General features: G+C 33.6%; 1 protein-coding gene across 1 annotated transcript; it reads right to left on the bottom strand.

Moving 5' to 3' along the window:
* Nucleotides 1-2,615: 2,615 nt before the first annotated feature.
* Nucleotides 2,616-5,589, bottom strand: LOC131056194 (protein SRG1-like). Its single transcript, XM_057990544.2, has 4 exons — nt 5,269-5,589; nt 4,745-4,992; nt 2,960-3,287; nt 2,616-2,867 (listed from the first exon to the last, which is right to left on the bottom strand). The coding sequence occupies exons 1-4, from the start codon at nt 5,542-5,544 to the stop codon at nt 2,616-2,618; spliced, it is 1,104 nt and encodes a 367-aa protein (XP_057846527.2). The 5' UTR covers nt 5,545-5,589.
* Nucleotides 5,590-22,673: the final 17,084 nt, after the last annotated feature.

Genomic DNA, 22,673 nt, shown 5'->3' with positions numbered 1-22,673 from the left:
AGTAGAATTTTTGCTTTCTTTGGAGAAGGCAATAATGCAATAAAAATCCAATTTGGTACAATATTGGTTTTCTTATAAAGCTATAAGTTTTTGAGCCAAAGATTGAACCATTTGTTGATAATAAGTATTGTATTCTCCATTCATCTTAAAGGGTGTCGCTTGCACGTTGCAAAAGTATTAAGCAAACAATATCTGAAAAGAGTGATTTGTATGTTTCCCTTATAAAGTATTAGCACTTTTAAATTGTAGGCATAGAAGGTAGTGAATTGAAGACTACAAGAAGTTTCTTAAATTTGAAATAAAATTAACCAAAAAAAAGGATTTTTACTAACATGATTAAGCAAAAAATTTACCTCAGCCCAAAAATTACTATGAAGTTTTAAGGGGTTACAATTTACGACACTATATTTATCCCCCACTTTAATGGAAGTATGAACTTATGCTCATACTCATAGTAAAGTAGGATTGAGAGAGAGAGAGAGAGAGAGAGAGAGAGAGAGAGAGAGAGAGAGAGAGAGAGAGAGAGAGAGAGAGAGAGAGAGAGAGAGAGAGAGAGAGAGAGAGAGAGAGAGAGCAACCATGAGAAGATTAACAAGAGGTAATATGTCACTAAGTTTGAGAGAACAATCCCCCAAGATTAAGAACTTAACTCACACAATCACATCCAAGAAATGGCATACTACATAAAAGGAAAAACAGATGCAAACAAAAAGACACACAAAAGGGGTTAGTACTAAAAAAAGGCTCCAAGTAAACTAATTGAAGAGTTATTAATAATCAGAATGTCTCAAGAATTAATATCATTCTCATGATATTAGTGCAAGAGCACAAGCAGTCCTATAGAAAGAGAAAGAGAATACACCAATTGATGAGACAAGAAACCATCATCTAGCAACTAGAAAGTTATGTTATGCTCTGGGTTCATGGAAACAATGAATTCTACTGGCCACCAATGCTTATTATGCTAGGTGATTCATGTTAGAGGAATGGATTCTATTGGTTAGCATGTTGTGGTGTGTTAGTTTGATATGGTGGAATAGGGATTCACTAGTAAACAAGGACTGAACCTATTTCATGCAACGTTTATATTGAAGGGAGGAGAAATCGATAGATTCACCTCTTAGGGGTGGATGTTGATTGACTTTAGGTGGCTCCCTTTGTGGGGGTTGAATTGGATATCTAAAAGTTGTAAAGTGAAGGCTATATCTAGGGCTAAAGAAGGGAAATCAGTATAAATGAACATGAACAAGTAATTGCATATATGATATGAAGTTGTTAGTACGGATTTCTGAGTTGAGGAAGATGAATAGAATCTATCATTGGAATTTGGACCTAAAAAATCGAGACAATGTATCTCCAAATGACCTTTTTCCTAAATATCAGAAGCAAACAAAATTAACTAATATAGAACCAAAATGTTGCTCATTATCTTCACCTAAATTCTCATGAGAAATTAGGTCATTCATTAGGTTTTCTAGCAAATTTAAAATGTAATAAAGTATGTTAATCCTACATTAAATTCAAAACACTTTCCTCTTCATGTAAACCTCTCTAATATAAATGATGAAACTTTCTCCATTTAACGAAGTAATTGTACAAGAGGAGACCGTGACTTGAGAATATAAACCCTATGTAAGTATACATAGAATCAAACTATAATATGCTCCTAGCCAAGGACCTAAAAATCTAGAATAATTAAAATATTAAATTATATTTTAATTAAAATAATGTCTATTTCTAAAACATGACCAATATTAAAACACTTTTAATTATTAGTTTTATTTAATTAATGGAGATCACAAATAAAAATTTACGAATTTCAATCATTAGCATAAAAGGTGGTTCTCATTAATGTCATGCTTAGTTCTAAGGATCAATAGTGAATAAAAATAACCAAAAATAATGAATTTTTTTGACCAAATTAACTAAGTATTAATTTAAAAATACAACAACCAAGGATCCACCATAAAGCACAAAAATACACTACACCAATGAAGGTTGATGAATTAAGATATAATGCATCACTATCACTCATAAGGTAAAATTAATAATGCAACTTAAATAGTCATTAATTTTGTATTTAAGAATCTCTTTTCTCCTACAATTTCATATTAACTTGGTGCACTCTACCTTTGGAGTTTTTCCCTCAACATCTTAAAGAGGGAAATAACATAAATAACAATAAAAGAAATCTTGAATTAGTAATAAAAAAAACATGAACACATAAAATTAAATTAGAAAAATTTAAAGAACAATATATTTCAAAAAAAATTAATATTTAATTATAATATTACTAAGAAAAATGTTATATATACATCATTGGAGGTTACCAAGCATAGTATTCATAGATAAGAAATTTGAGAGAAATAAATAACTCATATGTACTCTAGGAGCATGTATTTTCCTCATATTCATGATAACATTTATAACATCATATAAAATCATGTATTTTATATTGCAATTATAACAAAATATATCCTAAAAACTAAAGGAAACATATCACGATTATTGTTTTCCTTAATATTTTTGTACATAAATGGAATTACCATCTATTCCAAGTATTATTTTTCATATATTTATTTATTTCTTACCACACTAACTAGTGATATTGAATACTATTCACATATTTTGGAAAAGTTAGCCAATGACTTTTTTCCATTGAGTTTTGTATTTGTGTAATAGTGCATATATTCTTTTTGCTTGAACTTCCCATATAGCAAAGGGTGTTCTTCATCGACAAGGTTGCTTGCAGGAGCCACTTCATCAGCTAGGCCTGGGAAATAAAACATAGCAATGGATAACCTTGTCCTCTCTTTGTTTGTCACCGCACGATGTTCTATACTCTTATAGATTCCATTTGTCATCACCTATAAAAAAATTAAAATGTCACATGTTATATTTTATAAATTATTTATACTAGACATAGCTTAATCAATAGCCAAACTTACATAGCATTTACCTCTATTAGGTCACCAATATTAACAACAAGGGCATAAGGAATGGGTTGAATAGGAACCCATTTGTTGTTCTTGCGAACCTGAAGGCCTTCTATGTGTTCATCTTGAAGTAAAAGTGCTATGGCAGCTCCATCTGAATGAGGGCTTAACCCCAACACTAGATCAGGCCTAGGGCAAGGTGGATATAAATTCATCCTTACTGCCACCATTGGATCTTCTCCAAACTTTTCTTTAAAATAATCATTTTTTAATTGTAAGTTTTCAGCAAATAGACTAAGGATCATCTGAGCAACCCTTTCCACTTCAGTTGTGTAACTTTGTAGTATATTTCTACAATAACATATTAAAAACTCATTAGGTGGTGATTATAAGTATTAACAAAAGGACTTTATTATAAATCATTATGTTTTTTAGGTTATGGTTTGATATTTAATTAGTGAAAGTTTATTATAAACAACTCAAATTTTATTTTAAAAATGTTGGCTTAGAAAATATGAAGTTACACCATTCCAAGAATGCAACCCTAAGAAGAAGAAAAATATTAAATAAAAGCGGCATTTACTAAATTTAAGTATATCTATTGTACTTAAATATACAAATATTTAATTTTCAAATAATAAATTTACACCTCATATACATATAAAAGTAATAAATAATTATTATTTTCTAACTAATATATATTAACTTTAATTATTAAATCTTTAATATTGAAAAATAACCCTATAAGCATATATAGATTTAAAATTTGCTAAATAATTACTAAATAAACAAAAGCTACCACACAATTACAATCCTCACCAAATTTTGGCAGAATGTTGGTTGTGATATCAACAATTAACATGATAATGCAAGGAAAATCATTGATTCAATAAAGCTAAATACAAAAATAAGTTTTCAATTAATAATGGAGGAAAGAGAAAAATTCATTCTAGAGTTATAATTATGGAATTATAACAAATGTAGACTTCTCACAATAGTCTAATGGATTGGGAAAGTGCAATTGTTAGGAATTTTCTAAACTAGATAATATTGTGTTCTTCTAAAATAAAATCACCTTGAAAAAATATAGGGAAATTCTAAAGGAAAAAAATATTAAAAACCACTTTAAAGAGAATTAAAAAAATAAAATTGATTAATATTTTTCTTGAGCACTTGCTAATGACAATATTTGCATGATCAATCAAATGAAGAGAATGCTAGAATCATGGTGAATTGTGTGATCTAAGGAACACCATTACCTACAAGCATGGTATTGGCATGGTGTTGTAGAACTACAATGATGGTCAGGTTGGTTTGGGGCTTGAAATTATCTTAAGGTTGGAGCCATGGTCAATGTTGAGGATAGGCTTCAGCCCAAGACTAACCTAAGCGACCTTAGAGACTAACCATGCCTAGATGACTTGGGTGAATTGGTTGATTTATGTGATTCGGAGAGAAACATTGCTCGGTAGCATAGTCAAGGCCTGGCATCGTAGTAGTGATAGACCCCAATTCTATGTTTGAGTCTACTTGGGATTGACTTGCATGATATCAACAATTGAAGCTTCCTAGTTAACTCATGTCACATGTGTGACTTGTGGGAACCTACAAGAAGCCAACATTTGGAAACATGATTATGGCATGGTGTTCATAAGTTCTTCAATGAACATTTTCTTTTCCCCAAGGTATGGTCTAAGGTTAAACTATCAGTTTGGACCTAAGGCAATCCTTGTAGCGAACTCAATACTTGTAATCCACAATAATAGGAAGAAATTTAGAAAGCTATAAACTTTTAGTCAGCCAAGTACCTGTAATCCGACGGTGTTGTTGGCCACAGAGATAACTTGACAAGTTTCTTAGGCATAAGAGCCAAAGCTATGGAGTCGCCCCAATCCAACTTTTGATCTTCATCAACCACAAACATATTACCATAGCCTTGAGAATCTCCTGCTTGTGGAGCATACTTTTTCTTCTCTTCTAAGGAAAGACTAAAGAATTCATTTGTCACTCCTCTCATGCGATCTACCAAAGAATGTGGAATTCCATGGTTCACAATCTGAGGATCATTACACAATTAGCACAACTACAAATTCAAATACGGTTAGTTTTAAACCCTACACACTAAGCAACATATTAAGTCTAGAGAATGTTAGTCATTTCTGAGTGTTAGTGTGACCACATAGCTTAAGCAACATATTAAATTCGGAAAATGTCAGTCAATTCTGAATGTTTAACTTTAGAAGTGTAAACTTAATGTGTGATTTAATCCTTTTCCCCAAATAACAGAAATCTATGACTGCTAATTATATATTCTGAAAGAATTTTATGGTACCTGAAAGAAGCCCCACTCTATGCAGGCCTTAGAAAGAATGCCCATCTCCTTGCGTCTTTCATGGTTGTCAGAGGGCAAGAGAAGCTTTTCCACGTCGATTACAGGAACTGTCAAGAGAGAAGAAAGTGGTGTTGAAGACGGCCTTTCTTCTTCTGATCTGATGTATCTCTGGGGAATGTCATTGGGTTTGTTTAGTGCAAGCTCCTGCACACTCTCCACAGAAACAAAATCAAAAGCAGTCTGGAATGGACTACTCAAAGAGTCAGAGGAAGCCATTCTTATTTTAATTTGTTCCCGACCACAGGAAACCTATCAGAATTATAACGCAGGCAATGAGAAATATAATTTGATATGGAGGACATCAACTAGTGTCCCTTTTATATGATTCGTAGTCACACTAACTACGTAATTACGTTGAAGAATCCATGCATCTGGAAACGCGATCTTCTACCCTACGTAATTACGTTGAAGAATCCATGCATCTGGAAACGCGATCTTCTACCCCGTGGTGCCACCATAGGAATAAATGGTTTTGACTGCACTGTCTATAAGTTGGACTAACCAACCATACACATCTCTATCTCTTTCATTAGGTTTTTTTTTGGGGGGGAAGTAGTATATAGGTTTTATATTTGCATGTGTTGGACTAATCATTCACATTTTTTTTACTAGCTTATATTTTTCCTGGAGATTGTTCTTGGATATCTTGTAGATGATTTATAACAAAGACTTTAGAATGCACTCCCCATATGTTGGACTAATCCTTCACATCTTTATAATAAGCAAGTTTTGGGATAAACAAGTTGTTGGATATATTGTATATGCTTTATAATAAAGAGTTTTGAATGGATTGTCTGCAAGTTGGACTAAGTATTTGCATCTTTTTTACTAGGACATATTTCTTCTAAAGCATGTTGTTGGATATACTGTATATGTTTTATGATAAATAGTTTTGAATGGGCTACCTACAAGTTAGACTAAGAATTCACATCTTTTTCACCAGATATAAATTTTTTCTAAATTTTATTATTGGATATATTATATATATTTTATAATAAAGAGTTTTGAATGCACTCTCACGTGTTGGACTAATCATTTACATATCTTTCTGGTGCATGAGCACCTAATAGGCCATCATGCCTCAATGAGGCCAAGTTTGAATCTTTCAAGTTTTAATATGTAGGAAAGTCATGAATAGGGTATATTAAACCATTTAGAATGGATTTTTATTAGGTTTGTGTGTTTAGAGGTCATTTGGTGTCATTAGTCCAAAATTACTTATGTTGTCATAAAAGAGTTCAAAATGTAAATAAGCCTTTCATGGAATTGTGTTGATGTATTAAAGGTGGTGTTTATGATTTAAACATGCTAAAGTCATTTGAAGAACCTATACAAAGTTTGGAGTCATTACACATCAAAATGTAAAAGATGTCCTAAAGTTGTCATTATTGACAAGAAATTGTCAATACATTTGTTTGGTGCAACATTAGTAGTTAAATGCATTTTGTTAGGAAAGCTTTAAAAAATAGTTGTAGCCATTGGGAGAGGCCTGAGTGGCCTTTAAATAAGCCTATTCTTGGGCAATGCAGGGATTGATGAAATATTATGTATGAAAAAAGAAGAAATATCATTGTCTTTCCTACATCTTTTGAGTTTCTCAAACGTAGCAGTCTATTCGTTAGCATTTCTCATTGTAAAAACCTTCTCATTTGCTTTCGAAATCCATTGGATATGATGAGGGAATAAATTTTCTGTGATTTGATTTTGGTTTCATTTAATTTCAATCGGTTTTGACAGAGATATACCAATTTTTGTAAAAGTTGTTAATACCCTAACCTAGGGTAGCCTGATACTGTACAATAATGGTTTTGTTTTGTTTCCATGTTAAATAATAACTCCAATGGGTGGAAAAGCCTTCGTATATGTGTACCTTTATGTCTTATGCTCTACATGGATCCATGATATGGAAAGCACGTACTACTCTGGTGGAAATCTCTGATCTTTTGTGTCTTAGTTTGATGAGACAACAAGCTGATGGTGTGGAAAGAGTGTGAATGCAAGGTTGAGGCCTAGAAGGGTGTGTGGAGGTGTCCCAAACATATCCCAAGTAATTTGTACCCAAAAGAACCAAACTAACTATAATGATTTATGACTGACTCAGAGAATGACCATTGACTATCGCAGTTTGACAATGGGGAATGAGTTTGGTATTGAGTTTGGTGTCACAAGGAGGTGTAGGGATTTCCATTGTCATCGATGTTAATGTCTAAGAGTGTTGTGAGGAAGGAGAGGTTCATGGAAGGGTGATTGATCTAATTATTCATGACTCTCATAAAGAGACAGTATTGCAGCATTAGGTTTTCTTTTTACCTTTATGGTGGAAGGGAGAATCAAGAATAGTTTTCCTATGATCAGGAGTCATTTCAAAATCATCTTGATGTCCCCTAGGTTGGTGAACATCCTTTTGACTATATGATTTGTGCTTATGGATAGTTTGGAGACCTATTAGGAGTTGATTTTGTGTGAGTGGGGTTTTGAGAGTTTGGTGTGACCTAGTAGTTGGAGAGTCTCAAATTGGTCATGGGCAACTTAAATGAGTCTATTCTGATGTATTTCAATGATTAGAGAAGGTTTGGGGAATAAGTCTATTCTTGGGGTGTTGTAGCCTTATGAGCACGTAGTAACCTTTTGAAGCTCTTGTAGCTTTGTGAAGAGTAATCACCAATTTGAATAGGTGAGTTAGGAGAAATATCTCCCCTAACTGGGTGTGTATGTAGATGCTCTGCATCATTTTCACTAGAGTATCTTTTTATCCATAGAAATGTGTTTTTTGATGTGTTTTAAATTCAAGTTTTGATTGCACTACCATTGGTTAGACTAATAATTCGCATCTTTTTCACGAGGACATATTTTTCTAAAGGAAGTCTTGGCTATATTGTATATGTTTTATAATAAAGAGTATTGAATGCACTCCCGGGTGTCAGACTATTCATTCACATCTTTTTCACTAAGACATATTTTTTTTAAAGGAAGTTGTTCAATATAGTGTATATGCTTTATAATAAAGAGTTTCCAATGCACTGCCCACGAGTTGGACTAATAATTCACATCTTTTTTACTGGGGCATATTTTTTCTAAATCAAGTTGTTGGATACGTACGTGGTATATGTTTTATTGTCAACTAGGAAATCAATTAGAAATACATATGATATCAATAGCTAACCACAAAGCTTAAATAACATGAAAACTAATCCTAATCAAATCAACAAATATATCAAAATGAAATACAAAATAAACATGAAATAATATTACCAAGATGCATTCCTTTGACATGGCTTAGTTGTTATTTCTTTCTCATCTAATGGTGTGTATCTCTCAATAGTATGAGTGCAAAAATGAGAAAATGCAAAGTGATTTAAATGACATGATCATGAGGTTACTAAAAAATAAGCAAAAACAACTCAATTTATAGGATTCAAAATCAAAAGGATGAACAAGATGGAATGACAATTGATGATCATGATTGAGGGTGAGGAGGAGTTAAGTGGAATGAAAATGGGAAAGGTCTCATTTCCAAGTGGAGAGAAATGGGAAACACATCATTTGTTTAAGTAAAAAGCACAATAAAAGGTGTAATGTGGGTGAAATGAATGGATGAGAAGATTAAGAGGAAATTTGTTCTTCTCTCAAAGGAGAGATGAAAGTTTCACTATGGATTTCCCTTCAACCACCTCAAAGACATTACACTTAAAATAGGGGGGAATTCACTTAGGAAATAAATTGAATGCTAAATGAATTGATAATGATTTGGAAATGAAAAACTAACCCCTCTTTTAGAATGGAACATGTTATTTCAATGAAGTGTTTCAATACTAAGTGTAAAAGTAGCTAAAAACCGATTATAACTTGAAATAGAAGCATGGGATGAAGTTGTGCACCTGGATCTAGTTATAATATGTCGAGACAAAACTACCCTGCAAATTTGAGAAAAATTCATCGGGACCGTGTTGAAAGTGCACACGATCCTACAAAAAATCTGCCAAATGAATTTGGAATTAACCAAATGATGAAGGAAAGTACTTTCAAGTACTTGAAAGGGTTTTTCATGAGCCTGAGCACAACTTCTTCGTTGGTGGTCTCTCACACAACAATTTTGTCAAGTCCTAGCAGAAGGCTGAGAAGAAGGAGGAACATTTGTTGAAGGAGGAATATTCTCCTCTTTGATAGTTGAAGGTTTAGGTTGAGGTATTTTAGGTTGAACAAGAGGAGAGGGAGGCCTCTTCTCTTTATAAGAGGAAGGAGGTGGAACTGGACCATATAAAGGAGTAATATTAGGTGTAGGAAGGAGACTGGGTCCATCATGGGGAAGTGGTATAGGTCTAACCTTAGAAGGAATATTGTTTTTATTCTTAGAAGAAGGCATAGTTACATGCATAGGAATATGTTGAGAGTCTTTCTTAGGAGGAAGATTATTTCTATCCGTTAGGGGAAGAACTTCATCTTCAAGAATGATAGGACTATCAAGTGTCGGGGATCTAGCTTGACTTAAGGATAAGATCATATGTATATTTTTTCTATTTTTAATAAGATTGGAAAAGAGCATCAGTCCTTGGAGGAAGAGATTGAAATTGTTTAGGCCAAAAGAAATATATTAGAGCTAAAGGTAGCGAGACCAGAAGGAGAGAAAGAGGTATGTTAAGTCTCAATCATATTAGAGGTATGAGAAGGCAAAGGATTAGTGAAAATATTAACATTTTTATTAGGAGGAGCTACTGATTTTTTCCCTTATCATTCACACTTGCCACACATATGTTATTATTACCAATCAAACCTTGAAGCTTACTTTTCAATGCAGAACATTTCTTAGTATCATGACCAGGCTAATGATGAAATTGCCAAAAGGAATTGTTATCAGAGTAATGGGATGCTAGGTTAGATGGATCAATTTGTTTTATAGAAGGAAGTTTGATACCATTTGTTTATAACAACTGAGACATAATACTATGTAAATATTTGTTCAAAGGAGTAAATTGTCTTTCTCTTTTGAAAATTTTGGAAATAGGAGGCACACCTATTGTAGGATTCACATTGTTATTGTTGATTGTATCATTGAATTCGATGAAGCCTTTTGTTGGTTTGAACTTCTCAAACGGTTGTTGAACATTGCCCCCCTTATCACTTAGACCTATAGGAGTATATTGTTCCATTTGACTCACAACTAGTTGATAATTGTGGAGTGTTGCACACAACTGCAAAAAGGAAGTAAACTCAGACAAAATAAAATTTTTCCTAATATCTTTTTGCAAATTATAATTGAAAATTCTTTGAATATCATTATTAGGTATAGGAAAATAGATTTGAGCACACAAATGCTTATATCTACCAATGAAATCAGTCACCTTTTCTTTAACACCTTGTTTACAATGCATTAAATCAGTCAAAGTGATTTTAGGACCGATGTTGTTTTGAAATTGTTGAATGAAATCATTTGCTAATTGTTGAAAAGAAGTGATAGAATAAGAAGGGAAAGAGAAATTCCACTATAAATCCTTATCTCTTAGTGTTCTTGTAAATAGTTTTGCAAGCAGTCTTTGATCATAAGAAAAGTCGGTACATAAGGTTTGAAATATTTGAAATGCGTTCGAGCAAGATTGTTAATGGTTGCTTCGGTATAAGAATTGATGTTAGACATGGTTGATTGAGAAGGTGGTGTGATATTATTGAAAAAAGGAATGGATTTAGAATATGGTGGTGGGACATTATGATAAGCAGGCATAGGTGATGATTGAGTAGGAAATGGGACACTTAAAGGAGGAATAAACTTGTAGAATGAATTACCCCCTTGTGTCACATTAATTGGTTGAGGGATAATAGGAATGCTTATTGAAGACATAGGTAAAGATGGAAGATTAAATGAAGTAAAGGGATTGGCTCCATGACTAATTGTTGTAGGGAATATTTTGAGTTGATGTAACCATGATGTTTGAGGTAAAAGTAGGAACACTAGTCATAGAAGTAGTCAAAGGAATAGAAGGATTGAATTGTGTTGAAGGTTGTGAATAACCTAGGGTTTCGACACAACTATTTATAGGCATGACATTAGAGTCAACAATATGGGCAATGCCATGCAATATATCAATTCCATTCTTATCACTTCGAATCATACGTTTAAGGCCTTCAATTAATTGAAGAGCTTAACTATTAGGGTATTCTTGGGACATCCATTGTTGGAATTTATCAAATTGATTGTCCAATTTTAAAAGTTGATCTATGGAAACTATAGTCAAAGCTTCTTCATCACCATGGGATTCATCAACTAGATAGATAGGGACATGATTAGAATGGGAAGAATTAGCATTATCTGCATGAAAGAAGTCACCTAAATTAGGTTTTATCTCCTAGGTAATTAAACCTCGGGAAGCCTTAAATCTAATGCTTCATCTAATGGGGATAGTATAGGTAGGAATAATAGTGGTAAAACTCATGCACTAGAGGGAAAATTTGAAATTTTGAATTTGAGTTTTGAATGATAGGAACAAAGTTTGCAAAGATTGAATAATGCAAAATTTAAGAAAATAATGATTAGACAATTTGAACTTTGTTGAAAGGAGAAATGACACAATTTCCAAAAATAAAGAATAATTTTATGATGAATGAAAGGAACTTGAGATTTTAAAATTAGGGCCAATGGGATACCACTTAACCCTAAAATTGACAAAATCAGAATTTTTAAAATCAAGGTAGATTATATTTAACTACTGAATTTTAAAATTTTCCTTGAAATTTGAAATGTTGAATTTTGAAGGTATTTTTTATTTTAGAGGGATCAAAAATCAACAAAATTGGCCAATTTTTTGGATTTAAGCTATTAAATATAGTCATAACAGTCTCTCGAAACTTTGGGAAAAAAAGTCAGGGACCGTGTTGAAGTGCGATCTCTAGATAGGCGAAACCCCAAAAAATTGGTGGATTTTGCGATCTCTAGATAGGCGAAACGAAGATTTGAATATAAAAATAGGACCCTATTAAAGTTTTGAGACAAAAGAGGAATTGAATTGAAAATTTGAAAAAGGTCAAACCTAATGGATAGGGACACCTTGAAAAATGTTTAGAAAGCTGAAATTGATCGAAATTGGTTGAAATTTGCATAAAATCCAATTAAATTTAAAAATTAGGGTTTTAGGACCTAAGCACTTAATTTTTGAAATTTAAATTTTGAAAAAGGAGGGAAATTGAAAATTTTAATTTTAGGAAAGAGGATAAGTCTAAAAAAAGTCACAAATCTGAAAATTAAATGGAAATTTATTTTTTGCACAAGTTCAAGATGATTTTTGAAAATGAGGGTTTGGACAATTAGCCTCTTATCTTTGTGAATTTAACTTGCAAATTGAACAAGACATTAAATAAATTGAATTTGACAAACAATGTTATTTTCAAAGTAAAGCATGCAAGATGTCAGGTTCACCAAAATGTAATGTGGGTGAAATGAATGGATGAGAAGATCAAGAGGAAATATTTTCTTCTCTTCAAGAAGAGATGAAAGTTTCACTACGGATTTCTCTTCAACCACCTCACACACATTACATTTAAAAGAGCGGGGGAATTCACTAGATCCAATATCTTAGGAAAGAGATTGAATGCTAAATGAATTGATAATGATGTGGAAATGAAAAGCTAACCCCTCTTTTAGAATGAAAAATATTGTTTGATTTAAATGTTTCAAGACTAAGTGTAAAAGTAGAAAAGAACTAATTATAACTTGAAATCTGCCTTGCGAATTTGAGAAAAAGTCATCGGGGTCATATTGAAAGTGCACACGGTCCTCCGAAAAATCTGTGAAATGAAAAGGGTTTTTTTGCCTCTACAAATGGAGTCCAAATCTGCAAGAGCAGCCGCGCACCTGCATCCTAAACACAAAAAAGAGAGGAAAAGGTTTTGGGATTGGGGGATTTCCTTTAGGTCAAACCCCAATTTTGGAATTAACCAAATGATGAAATAAAGTACTTGCAAGTAAATGTAAACGAAAGACTGAAATATAATTAACCTCAAGGGAGGATGTAATTGAAATGTAGATAGAATTGCTTGTGTGGAATTGAATGATGAAAGAATCTCCTCTTCAACGGTAAAATTCTTGACCTGGATGCAAGACCTAGCTTGAAGGGAAACTTGAGAATGCTCAATTCTTAGAAGGATGCTTGAATTGTTGAATGTGCTTGAATTCTTGATCAATTGAATTCCCACTTATGCAAATTTTTACCTTATGCAAATGGGAGGGTAAATGCGACATATATATTCATCAATTAGAGTTATTGGGCTGATTTTTCATCATAGGCCGACCTAGGGAAAATTTTCCTACTTCAATTGTAAAGTTCAATGCAAAGATGGGACAAAGAGGGCCCCAAAATAGGGCAAAGATAGGGGCGCCATGCCCCCATGCCGTTGTCCTACCCTTATCAAAGACAGAAAGCAGGTTCTGGGTAGTGCGAACTGTGGAAAAGTGTAGTTTTTAGGGATTGAGAAAGTCTTGGGTCTCCGATCAAGCTTGGGGATTCGATTCGCCAACGTAAAGACCCTAATGTGGTCGAAAATTGCAAGGGTCACAATTTATGATGCTACAAAAGGTAAGTGGAGTTAAGTGATGCAAATTAGTGAAAGTGGAAGAGATAAGGTGAGTTGGAAGTGGGATTATAAATGGAGGTTAAATTAATAAATTTTTATTTAATAATTCACTCAAAATTGGAATAAGCCTATTAAATATTGATTCAATTGTGACTCATCAAATTAGGGATAAATAAAGAATAAATTTATTTATCCAAGAGGGATGTGTTAGAATAAGATGAGGTATAATAATTAAATAATTATTAACCCTAAGAGGGATAGAATAAGTGGAGGTATAATAATTAAATAATTATTAACCCTAGGAGGGAATTAGGTCAAATTGATCCCATAGGACAAAATTGGCATGAAATTGATATCATGGGACCAAAATTGAGATAAATTAATATCATCCAATATGAAATTGCAACAAATTAATATTGTAGGACCAAAGTGGGGACAAAATGATATCATTAGACTTGAAATAGGGACAAATTGATATCATGAGACCAAAATTGGGACAAATTGATATCAAAGATTATGAAATTGGGACAAATTGACCTCAATAATCATGACATTGAGTAATCAACAAAATTGCTTAATCAAGAACATCAAGAAGGGTGATTTACATCAAAATAATAATAAATGTATAGGAAATAATTAAATTAGAGGACAAAAGAATGACATAAGATCGACTAATGGTAAAGACCAAACACATGACAGGAAAACATGTTTAAAAGGGGAGACATAGGCGTTGACCATTTTTTAGTGTCTATATATATATAATAAAGAGTTATGAATGCATTGCCCATGTGTTGGACTAATCATTGACATCCTTTTCATGGGGCATTACTTTTATAGGGAAAATTGTTGAATACATTATATGTGTTTTATAATAAAGAGTTTTGAATGCACTCCCACATGTTGGAATAATCATTCACATCTATTTTTTTCTGAAGCAAGTTGTTGGACACATTGTAGAAGTTTTATAATAAAGAGTTTTGAATGTAGTGCACGTGTCTTGGTCTAGTCATTCACATCTTACCAAAGATAATTTTATATAATATTACTTGTGATATGTATGTCCAAACCTAGGTCCAAAGATTCTTTTGACACTTTGTTTGTTTGTGTACATTTATTATCCAGAGACTTTTTTCTTTTTATTTGTAAGTATTTTGTTTCATTATATTTTAAATAGAATATTGTATTTATTTAATAAGTTTATTTTCCAAATATTTATATGATGGTTTTGTTTGTTAGTAATTTTGATTTATTATATTTTAAATATAATTTTGTACTTATCCAATACGTATATTTTCCAATGATTCTTTTGACATTTTATTGTTTATTAGTATTTAAAATTTTAAATATAATTTTATATTTATTTATTAACTTTATTTACTAGCATTTGGATCTTCCTATGCAATGGGTACACCAAAGAGTTGAGGAAGGTTAATTAGGTAAAATATTTGTATAACTTTTGCATACTTATGACTTATTTTTTATTATATTTATCAATATAATTTTTGCATACCGATGTTTTATTATATTTTAAATAGAATATTGGACTTGTTTAATAGGTTTATTTTCCACATATTTTTACGATGATTTTGTTTGTTAGTAATTTCGATTTGTTATATTTTAAATATAAATTTGTACTTATTCAATACATATAGTTTCCAAAGATTCTTTTTACATTTTATTGTTTGCTACTATTTTAAATTTATGTTATTTAAAACACAATTTAATATTTATTTATTAAGTTTATTTTCTAGAATTTGCACCTTCTTTTGCAATGGGTACACCAAAGAGTTGAACAAGGTTAATTAGGTAAAATTTTGATAGAATTTTTGCATACTGATTGAGATAGACCAAACAAAAGATTCATAGAGATGGGAGATGGCTTCCTACTCTCAAGGAAACTTTAAAAATTAACATTGATGGCTCTTCTAGGTAGAATCTTAGACATGGTAGCATTGGTGGTATTGTTAGGGATAGGGATGGAAGTGATGTGTTCTTCTTCGCTACTTATAAGAGTCATCACTCTAATAATATTATGGAGGCTATAACTATTTTTCGTGCTATAGAAAAAGGTTGTTCTCTTGGTTGGAAGAAGATCGTTTGCAAATCTGATTCTCAAATTGTGATTGATGTGCTGAATCTGCAACATTTAAGTGAAGCTAATTTGCATTTAGCTGTAGTGTTAAAGAAAATCTCAAATTTGTGCTTTTCTTTGGATGATATTTCTTTCTACAATATTACTCTTGAATGGAACAAAGTGGCAAATTGTGTGGAAAAATGGGCTTTAGAGAAATTGGATATGTGGGATGTGGATGATTACTGTCTCTTGGGGTCCGAGTATACCAAGCCTTTGGAAAAGTTAATTAGGGAAGATAAAATTGTGCATTTGATTTTTTGGTGGGATTCTTTTGTAACCTCGGTTTGTGGACTATTAGGTGTTCTTGGTCTAGCCTTGGGCCTTCTGATTTCAACTGAAAAAAAATTTTCCACCCTTCTTTTCAAAAAAAAAAAATGAAAATTGTACTAATTTCTTTCTTTTTTAAATATTTTAATAGAATATAGAAATATAATAACAAGAATATATTAAATGTTAATAACATAATCATATATTTATAATAATTTAATATTAATTATCTTGGGAAGGAGAGATGGCTTGGGTGGTGGGTTTGCTCCCCATTAGTCTTGCATTCGACTCTCCGAACTCGGACAATGCTCTGAGAATAACATGATTACTTTATGTCAAATATGATTTTTTAATAGATATGGTGCAACCAAGATTGAATTTTTAATTAGGGCAACAAAGAAGACAATATCATAAAGAATCTCATAAAGAGTATCAAAGAGAATATCAAAAAGGACAATGGGAAGAGATGAGAGAAGTTGAAAGGGAAGAACAAAGAATAAGAAATAATGAAGCTGGAAGAGAAAGAAATGTTAGAAGAAAGGCAAAAGTAACAATACAAGAATAAAAAAATTTAAATAGAGATGAACAAAATATGATTAGAAATGTTCATCAACGAACATCTAAAGAGCTTTCTCATTTTGAAAGAAAAGAAAGACACCGACTTCATCTACAGTCAAGTGGGACATACAATTAACCATCTAATGGAAGCATTGAATCAAATCTCTAAAATAAAAATTCAAGATCAATAAAATGTGTACTAGAAACATGTGAGCATGCAACTCCAATGGGGATCAATTCAGTTATACAAAGAAATTTCAAAAACATACAAAACCAAAATTAAATGCTTGAAGCTAATTTTAAAATATTTCAACGATAATTTTGACATAAGTTAGATAGCTTTAGGTTGCCAAATATTTGTTATATTTTCCAAGATTGTTATATAGTAATCAAAGTATCTTACATTGCTGAAGGTCTTGTAAACACTAGATGTTGACAAGAGAGATGTATTTATAGATTTTCAACTTTAAATAATATATATCTCAAACACCAACTAGAGAATCTTGCAAAACTAACTCAAGTAGAAGATGTTGGCCATTTGGTGGAATTGATTATGTGTTGCATTGGTGTTTTGCCATTGATTCCAACACTAGCTATTTGGATGCTTTAATCAAACCCTTCTAGTCCTAGTAGGTTGAGTGATTTTTGGTTAACTTGGATCCAGCATGATCTGGTAGGCTCCGGTATAGTTTGATGATGGAACCATCTTGTTCATAATACTTATACTCATATTTGGTCTATTGGTTTTGGTCTGGTGATCAGATGCTATACTGCATGCGGGTATATGCACCAAGTTGTGGTACCAAAAAGGTGCCACTTTTTATCTTTTCATAAAGACGCGTCATTGACATGAAAAGGTCATCCAAACCTTTGGGTTGGATGCCCAAGGATAATCCAACCCAAAGGGTTGGTATTTTCCAATGAAAACTATTTGGCATTTGGCGCTCGCCAAATTCAAAATTTTGAATTTTCACGTTTGGCGTGCGCCAAATTTGGCACTCGCCAAATGTGAAAAGTCAATTATTTGCATTTGGCGAGCACCAAATTTGGCATGCGCCAAATGCTTTGCATTATCCAATTATTCATTTTGGCAATTCATCTTGGGTACAAGTTATACCAACTCGACAGGAGAATATATACATGAAATATAACATTTGAGAGTGGTTTCAGCTCTATAGGAGTTATAATGTAGATTCTAGTTTTTAGAGGATCATATAAAATTTCAGACTTAGTCAAATTTCAATAATCAGCATGCTCCTATTAGTATTTCTTATCTCTATATCTCTCTCCTACTCTTATCTCTCTCACTTCTCTCTCTGCTCTCTAGGTATATCCCACCCTCTCTACCTTTCATTCCTTAATCACATTTGTATCCTTGACTCCTTCCCTTTATCTTCTTCTCTCTCATTCTCTTAATATTATTTTCCTCTCCCTGTCCATTCTCTTGGTTAATGCCTATCTCTTCTATCCTCTCTCTCCCCATATCTAGGTCTCACCCTCCCTCCCTCCTTATATTACTACCCACCTCTCTCTCCTCCTTTAGGTTTCTCACCTATCTAATTGCCCACGCTCTAGTTCTCTACTTCTATCTCCACCTTTCTCTCCATCCCCCCTTCCCCCTATCCATTTATGAACTCTCCCTCTCTCTCTCTCTCTCTCTCTCACACACACACACACACACACCCCTATCTATCTCCTCATACCCTATGTCTTTGACTCCCTCCATGTCTACCTCTCCATCCATTCCGTCATACTCATCTCTTTGCTCTTTTATCTATTCCCTCTCTCTATTGTCTAGGTCATCACCTCTCCCTCCTACTTTCACTCCCTCCCTTTCAAAAATTTCTAGGTTTCTCCCTCATTCTCTCTCCACCTCTCCACCTCTATATCTCTACATCTATGTCTCATTAGGCACCTATCTCTATACCCCTCCATATATCTCTCCCTTCTCTCTCCCATCTAGGTATTTAACCTCTCCCACCCTCTACATATCTCATCAATTTATCTATCCCCTCTCTACTTCTCTCCCTTCCTCTCCACCTCTCTTTCTCCATTGCATCTTACCCATCTCCCTTTATGAACTCTCTCCTTTTCTTATCTCTCTCATCACCTCTTTATCTCCCATAAAATCTATACCTATTACTCTCCCTCCCTTCTCTTTATTTTTTCTCTCTCTCTCCCCTCTCTAGGCCTCTCCTTGATAGGGAGGATAGTGCTAGGTGGTTGTTAAGTGGCTAGTATGTTTGCTAAGTGATAGATCCTTACTGTTTTGAGGTGTAGTCCCAAAGGACAGAGTACAAATAGCTCAAAGGTAGTCTAACAACTCACCTTGCTCCACCTCCCTATGTCAAACTCTTCTTGGCTACTCAAAGGCTCCAGCTCCCTAGTTGTAGACATCCCTTCAAGTGCTTCAAAACCAACTTATGAAGCCAAACTCACCAAATAGGTTGAATTCATGTTAGGTTAACCTATTTCAACTTGATTTGTTGGATTTCATACTTTGCAACCTTCACTTGCCTACCTGATTTGACAAAAACTTGGTTTTAGGCCAAAAACACGGGCTACTAGGCATTAGCTCTCCATTTTGGGTTTTGTGCTCACCCTGCTCAAGCGTTGGACTTCCAGACTGAAAGCTTCACATTTATGGATACCCTTTTGGGAAAAATTGAAGATTTTCAAAGTCTCAGGGTCTCTCGGGCCTTCTCCATGACTGTCCCAAAAATGGGTGAAAAAGAAGGGTTTGGAAGGGTTTTGGAAGCAAGAATCATTTTGCAAAGTGTAAATCTTCAAAGGGAACCATGAAACCTCATTAGTCCCATGTCTCATGCTATTCAGACCAAAATTAAGTATTTTTTCACCCTCAAAGGGTTAGAGAACAAGAATTCACAAAAATGCTCATAGGGAGTGAGCAACATTGACAACTTTTAAATCTTACTTTTTACAAACACAACTTTTGCATGAGAACCAATTGCAATACAAAACATGTGAACATGGCTATCATTTAGTGACAATAAAGGGATCATATTAGCCCTACACAAAAGGCATTAAGAAAATTACAAAGCATTGGATTATCCGTTGTCAACTAACTGTCACTGCATTTTTTCCTTTCACTATTTTTTTGTTCACTGTGACCTGCACTTTCATTGTAAGAACTCTTCACAAAAAGTTTATTTTGTGCTCCTTAACAAGGCTCTATCTTCAATTCCTTATTGAACTTCATACCTGTCATTTTGAAGGAGAAGATTACATGTATAACTTCAAAAGAAAGTGTAAAACTGAGTCCTAGTTGACTGTGATAGCCAATTGGCATTACAACCTTGCCTCAAAGATCATTGATTGATCTTGGCAAATTCAAACCCATAGATAACATCAAAATAAATCCTTGTTCTTATTTTCAAGCAATTAGAAGGAGGTACAACAACCTTACAAGATCCAATGTATGATGGAGAGTAGGCTAATGAAAGGAAATTGACTCTAAAACAGTGACTCACTATCTTTTACATTATTTTCACAAACTAAACATGAAAACATTCTCCTCATGGCTTAGAAAGCCTCTTTGCCTTGGCATACAAACTTAATCATCAAGGCAAGTCTATTCAACTATTAAATGCACTTGCTATAGGAGAGCAAAGCATCAAATTTCTTCAAGACCCTAGCCAAATGGCACACTTGCCTAGGGCTCAATGGCCACAAAACTCCTTACACCTGCAGTCTTGAAAACAAAACATGCATTTACATAGTTTACAAGTTGACCAACTAGTTCTTGGGAAGCCATGAACATTTTAGGACTCCAAGAAGCCAAGTTGGTCAAGCATCCTTGCCAATTCCTAAACAAGGCAGTGAAACTGTCAAATCAAACTAATTTTGCTACAAACTCAAAATTTGATAAAATCAGATGTGACCGAAGGGAAAAGCTTAAGAAAAGATATTAGAATCTGAAAATGCAAGAATAGTATGGCCAAGTACAGCTGGTGTACAGACTACTGTTCACATGGAGTTAAAAACTAGAGAAAAACCAAGTAAAACTAGTGCAAGTTTGCAAAATGCTTCATAAATTTGAATGATCAACCCTTAAAATAGTTAAAACAGGAGATTAAATACCTCTCCAAGTTGGTTAGCCTCTTGTATAGATAGGTACATGTCCAAGGGCACTTAATTTTGACATTTTGATGCCCAAATGACAACTTTTGGTGCCTACAAAATGCAAGATTGACCTCCAAGACTAACCATCACCTAAAAACACTTCTCACACCTAAAACCCAAGAATAAAAAATGTCTAAAACCTTTTCAAAACAAAAACCACAAAAAAAACTCATTTTTCCATCATTTTGCTAGGCAACACCAAACTGGCAACTTTGAGCAAAAAGATGAAAACAAGAAACCAAAACCACACAATGAGTTTGAAACTCATCCAAACAACCTAGGACAACTTCAAAAACATCCTAGACAACTTTCCAACTTAAAACTAACAAAAATCAAACCTATGATGAAAATGAAGCTGAGAATGAAGCTAGGTGCTCCTGCACCATACTCCCCCAGTGACAAAGAATTCATGTGACTCCTTTGGGTATAATAGAGAGAGGAATACCAGCCTTGGTGAAGTCACTTTCAGGTATCCAAGTGGCTTCAAAAGCTGGTTGATCTTTTCACTTTATCAAATTCTCAAGGTAGTCATACTTTCTAGTCTTTTTGATGATTCTGGAATCAAGTACTTGTTCAGGAATGGGAGAAGAAGAAGAGGGGATAGATAGATCAGAAAGGGAATTTGAAATGTCTGAAGCTCTTTGAGTCTTTTCTGGAGGCTGCCCCTTGAAAGGTACCAAATCTACAACATTAAAGATAGGAGACAAGGAAACATTAGCAGGTAAATCAATTTTATAAGCATTTGGACCATACTTAGCCAAAATCCTGCAAGGTCCAATTCATCTCATCTATAACTTGGTAGGAAATCCCTTTTGTAATCTAGACTTGTTGAGATGTACCATCACAAAATCTCCAACTGAGAATTGGACATCCCTCTTTGAAGCATCCACCCTTGCCTTGACTCTTGCTATGGTGTCTTGCAAAGACTTCTTAACCTGTTCATGTATCTCTTTTAGAGATTGTGCCATATCTTCTGCTGTCCCACTAACATGTTGCAAGTTAGTCACATCATGTAACTCAAAAACACCTCTTGGGTGCATACCATAAACAATCTGAAATGGACTCTTACCAGTGGATCTGTTTACACTATCATTGTAGGCAAACTCTGGCTGTGGGATGAGTTGATCCTAGCTTTGTCCATACTTCTTGGTGAGACATCTGAGTAGATTACCCAATGTTCAATTCACCAATTCTATTTGGCCGTCTGTCTGTGGATGGTACGCTAAGCCAAAAGACAAGTTAGTACCCAATTTCTTCCACAAAGTCTTCCAAAAATGACCCAAAAACTTAACATCTCTATTTGATACAATGCTAGATGGCAAACCATGTATTCTGACAACTTCTTTAAAGAAAAGGAAAGCAATATGACTACCATCATTAGTAGTTTTGCAAGGTATAAAGTGAGCCATTTTACTAGATCTGTTAACAACCACAAAGATACTATCATGCCCTATTTTTGTCTTTGGTAAACCTACACTAAAATCCATACTGATGCACTCCCATGGCCTAGAAGGAATGGGAAGTGGCTGATATAAACTAGCATTAGTGCTATTACCTTTGGCCTTCTTACATACCATGCATTGTTCAACATACCTCCAAACATCTCTTCACATCTTAGGCCAGTAATAAAAGCATTGAACCAACTCTAAGGTCTTATTGAGACCAAAATGGCCACTCAAACACC

The sequence above is a fragment of the Cryptomeria japonica genome, chromosome 5 (assembly GCF_030272615.1).
Source record: "Cryptomeria japonica chromosome 5, Sugi_1.0, whole genome shotgun sequence".
Taxonomy (NCBI): Eukaryota; Viridiplantae; Streptophyta; class Pinopsida; order Cupressales; family Cupressaceae; genus Cryptomeria; species Cryptomeria japonica.
Note: the sequence above shows the minus strand (reverse complement) of the source record. Positions and strands in the feature narration are given on the sequence as shown.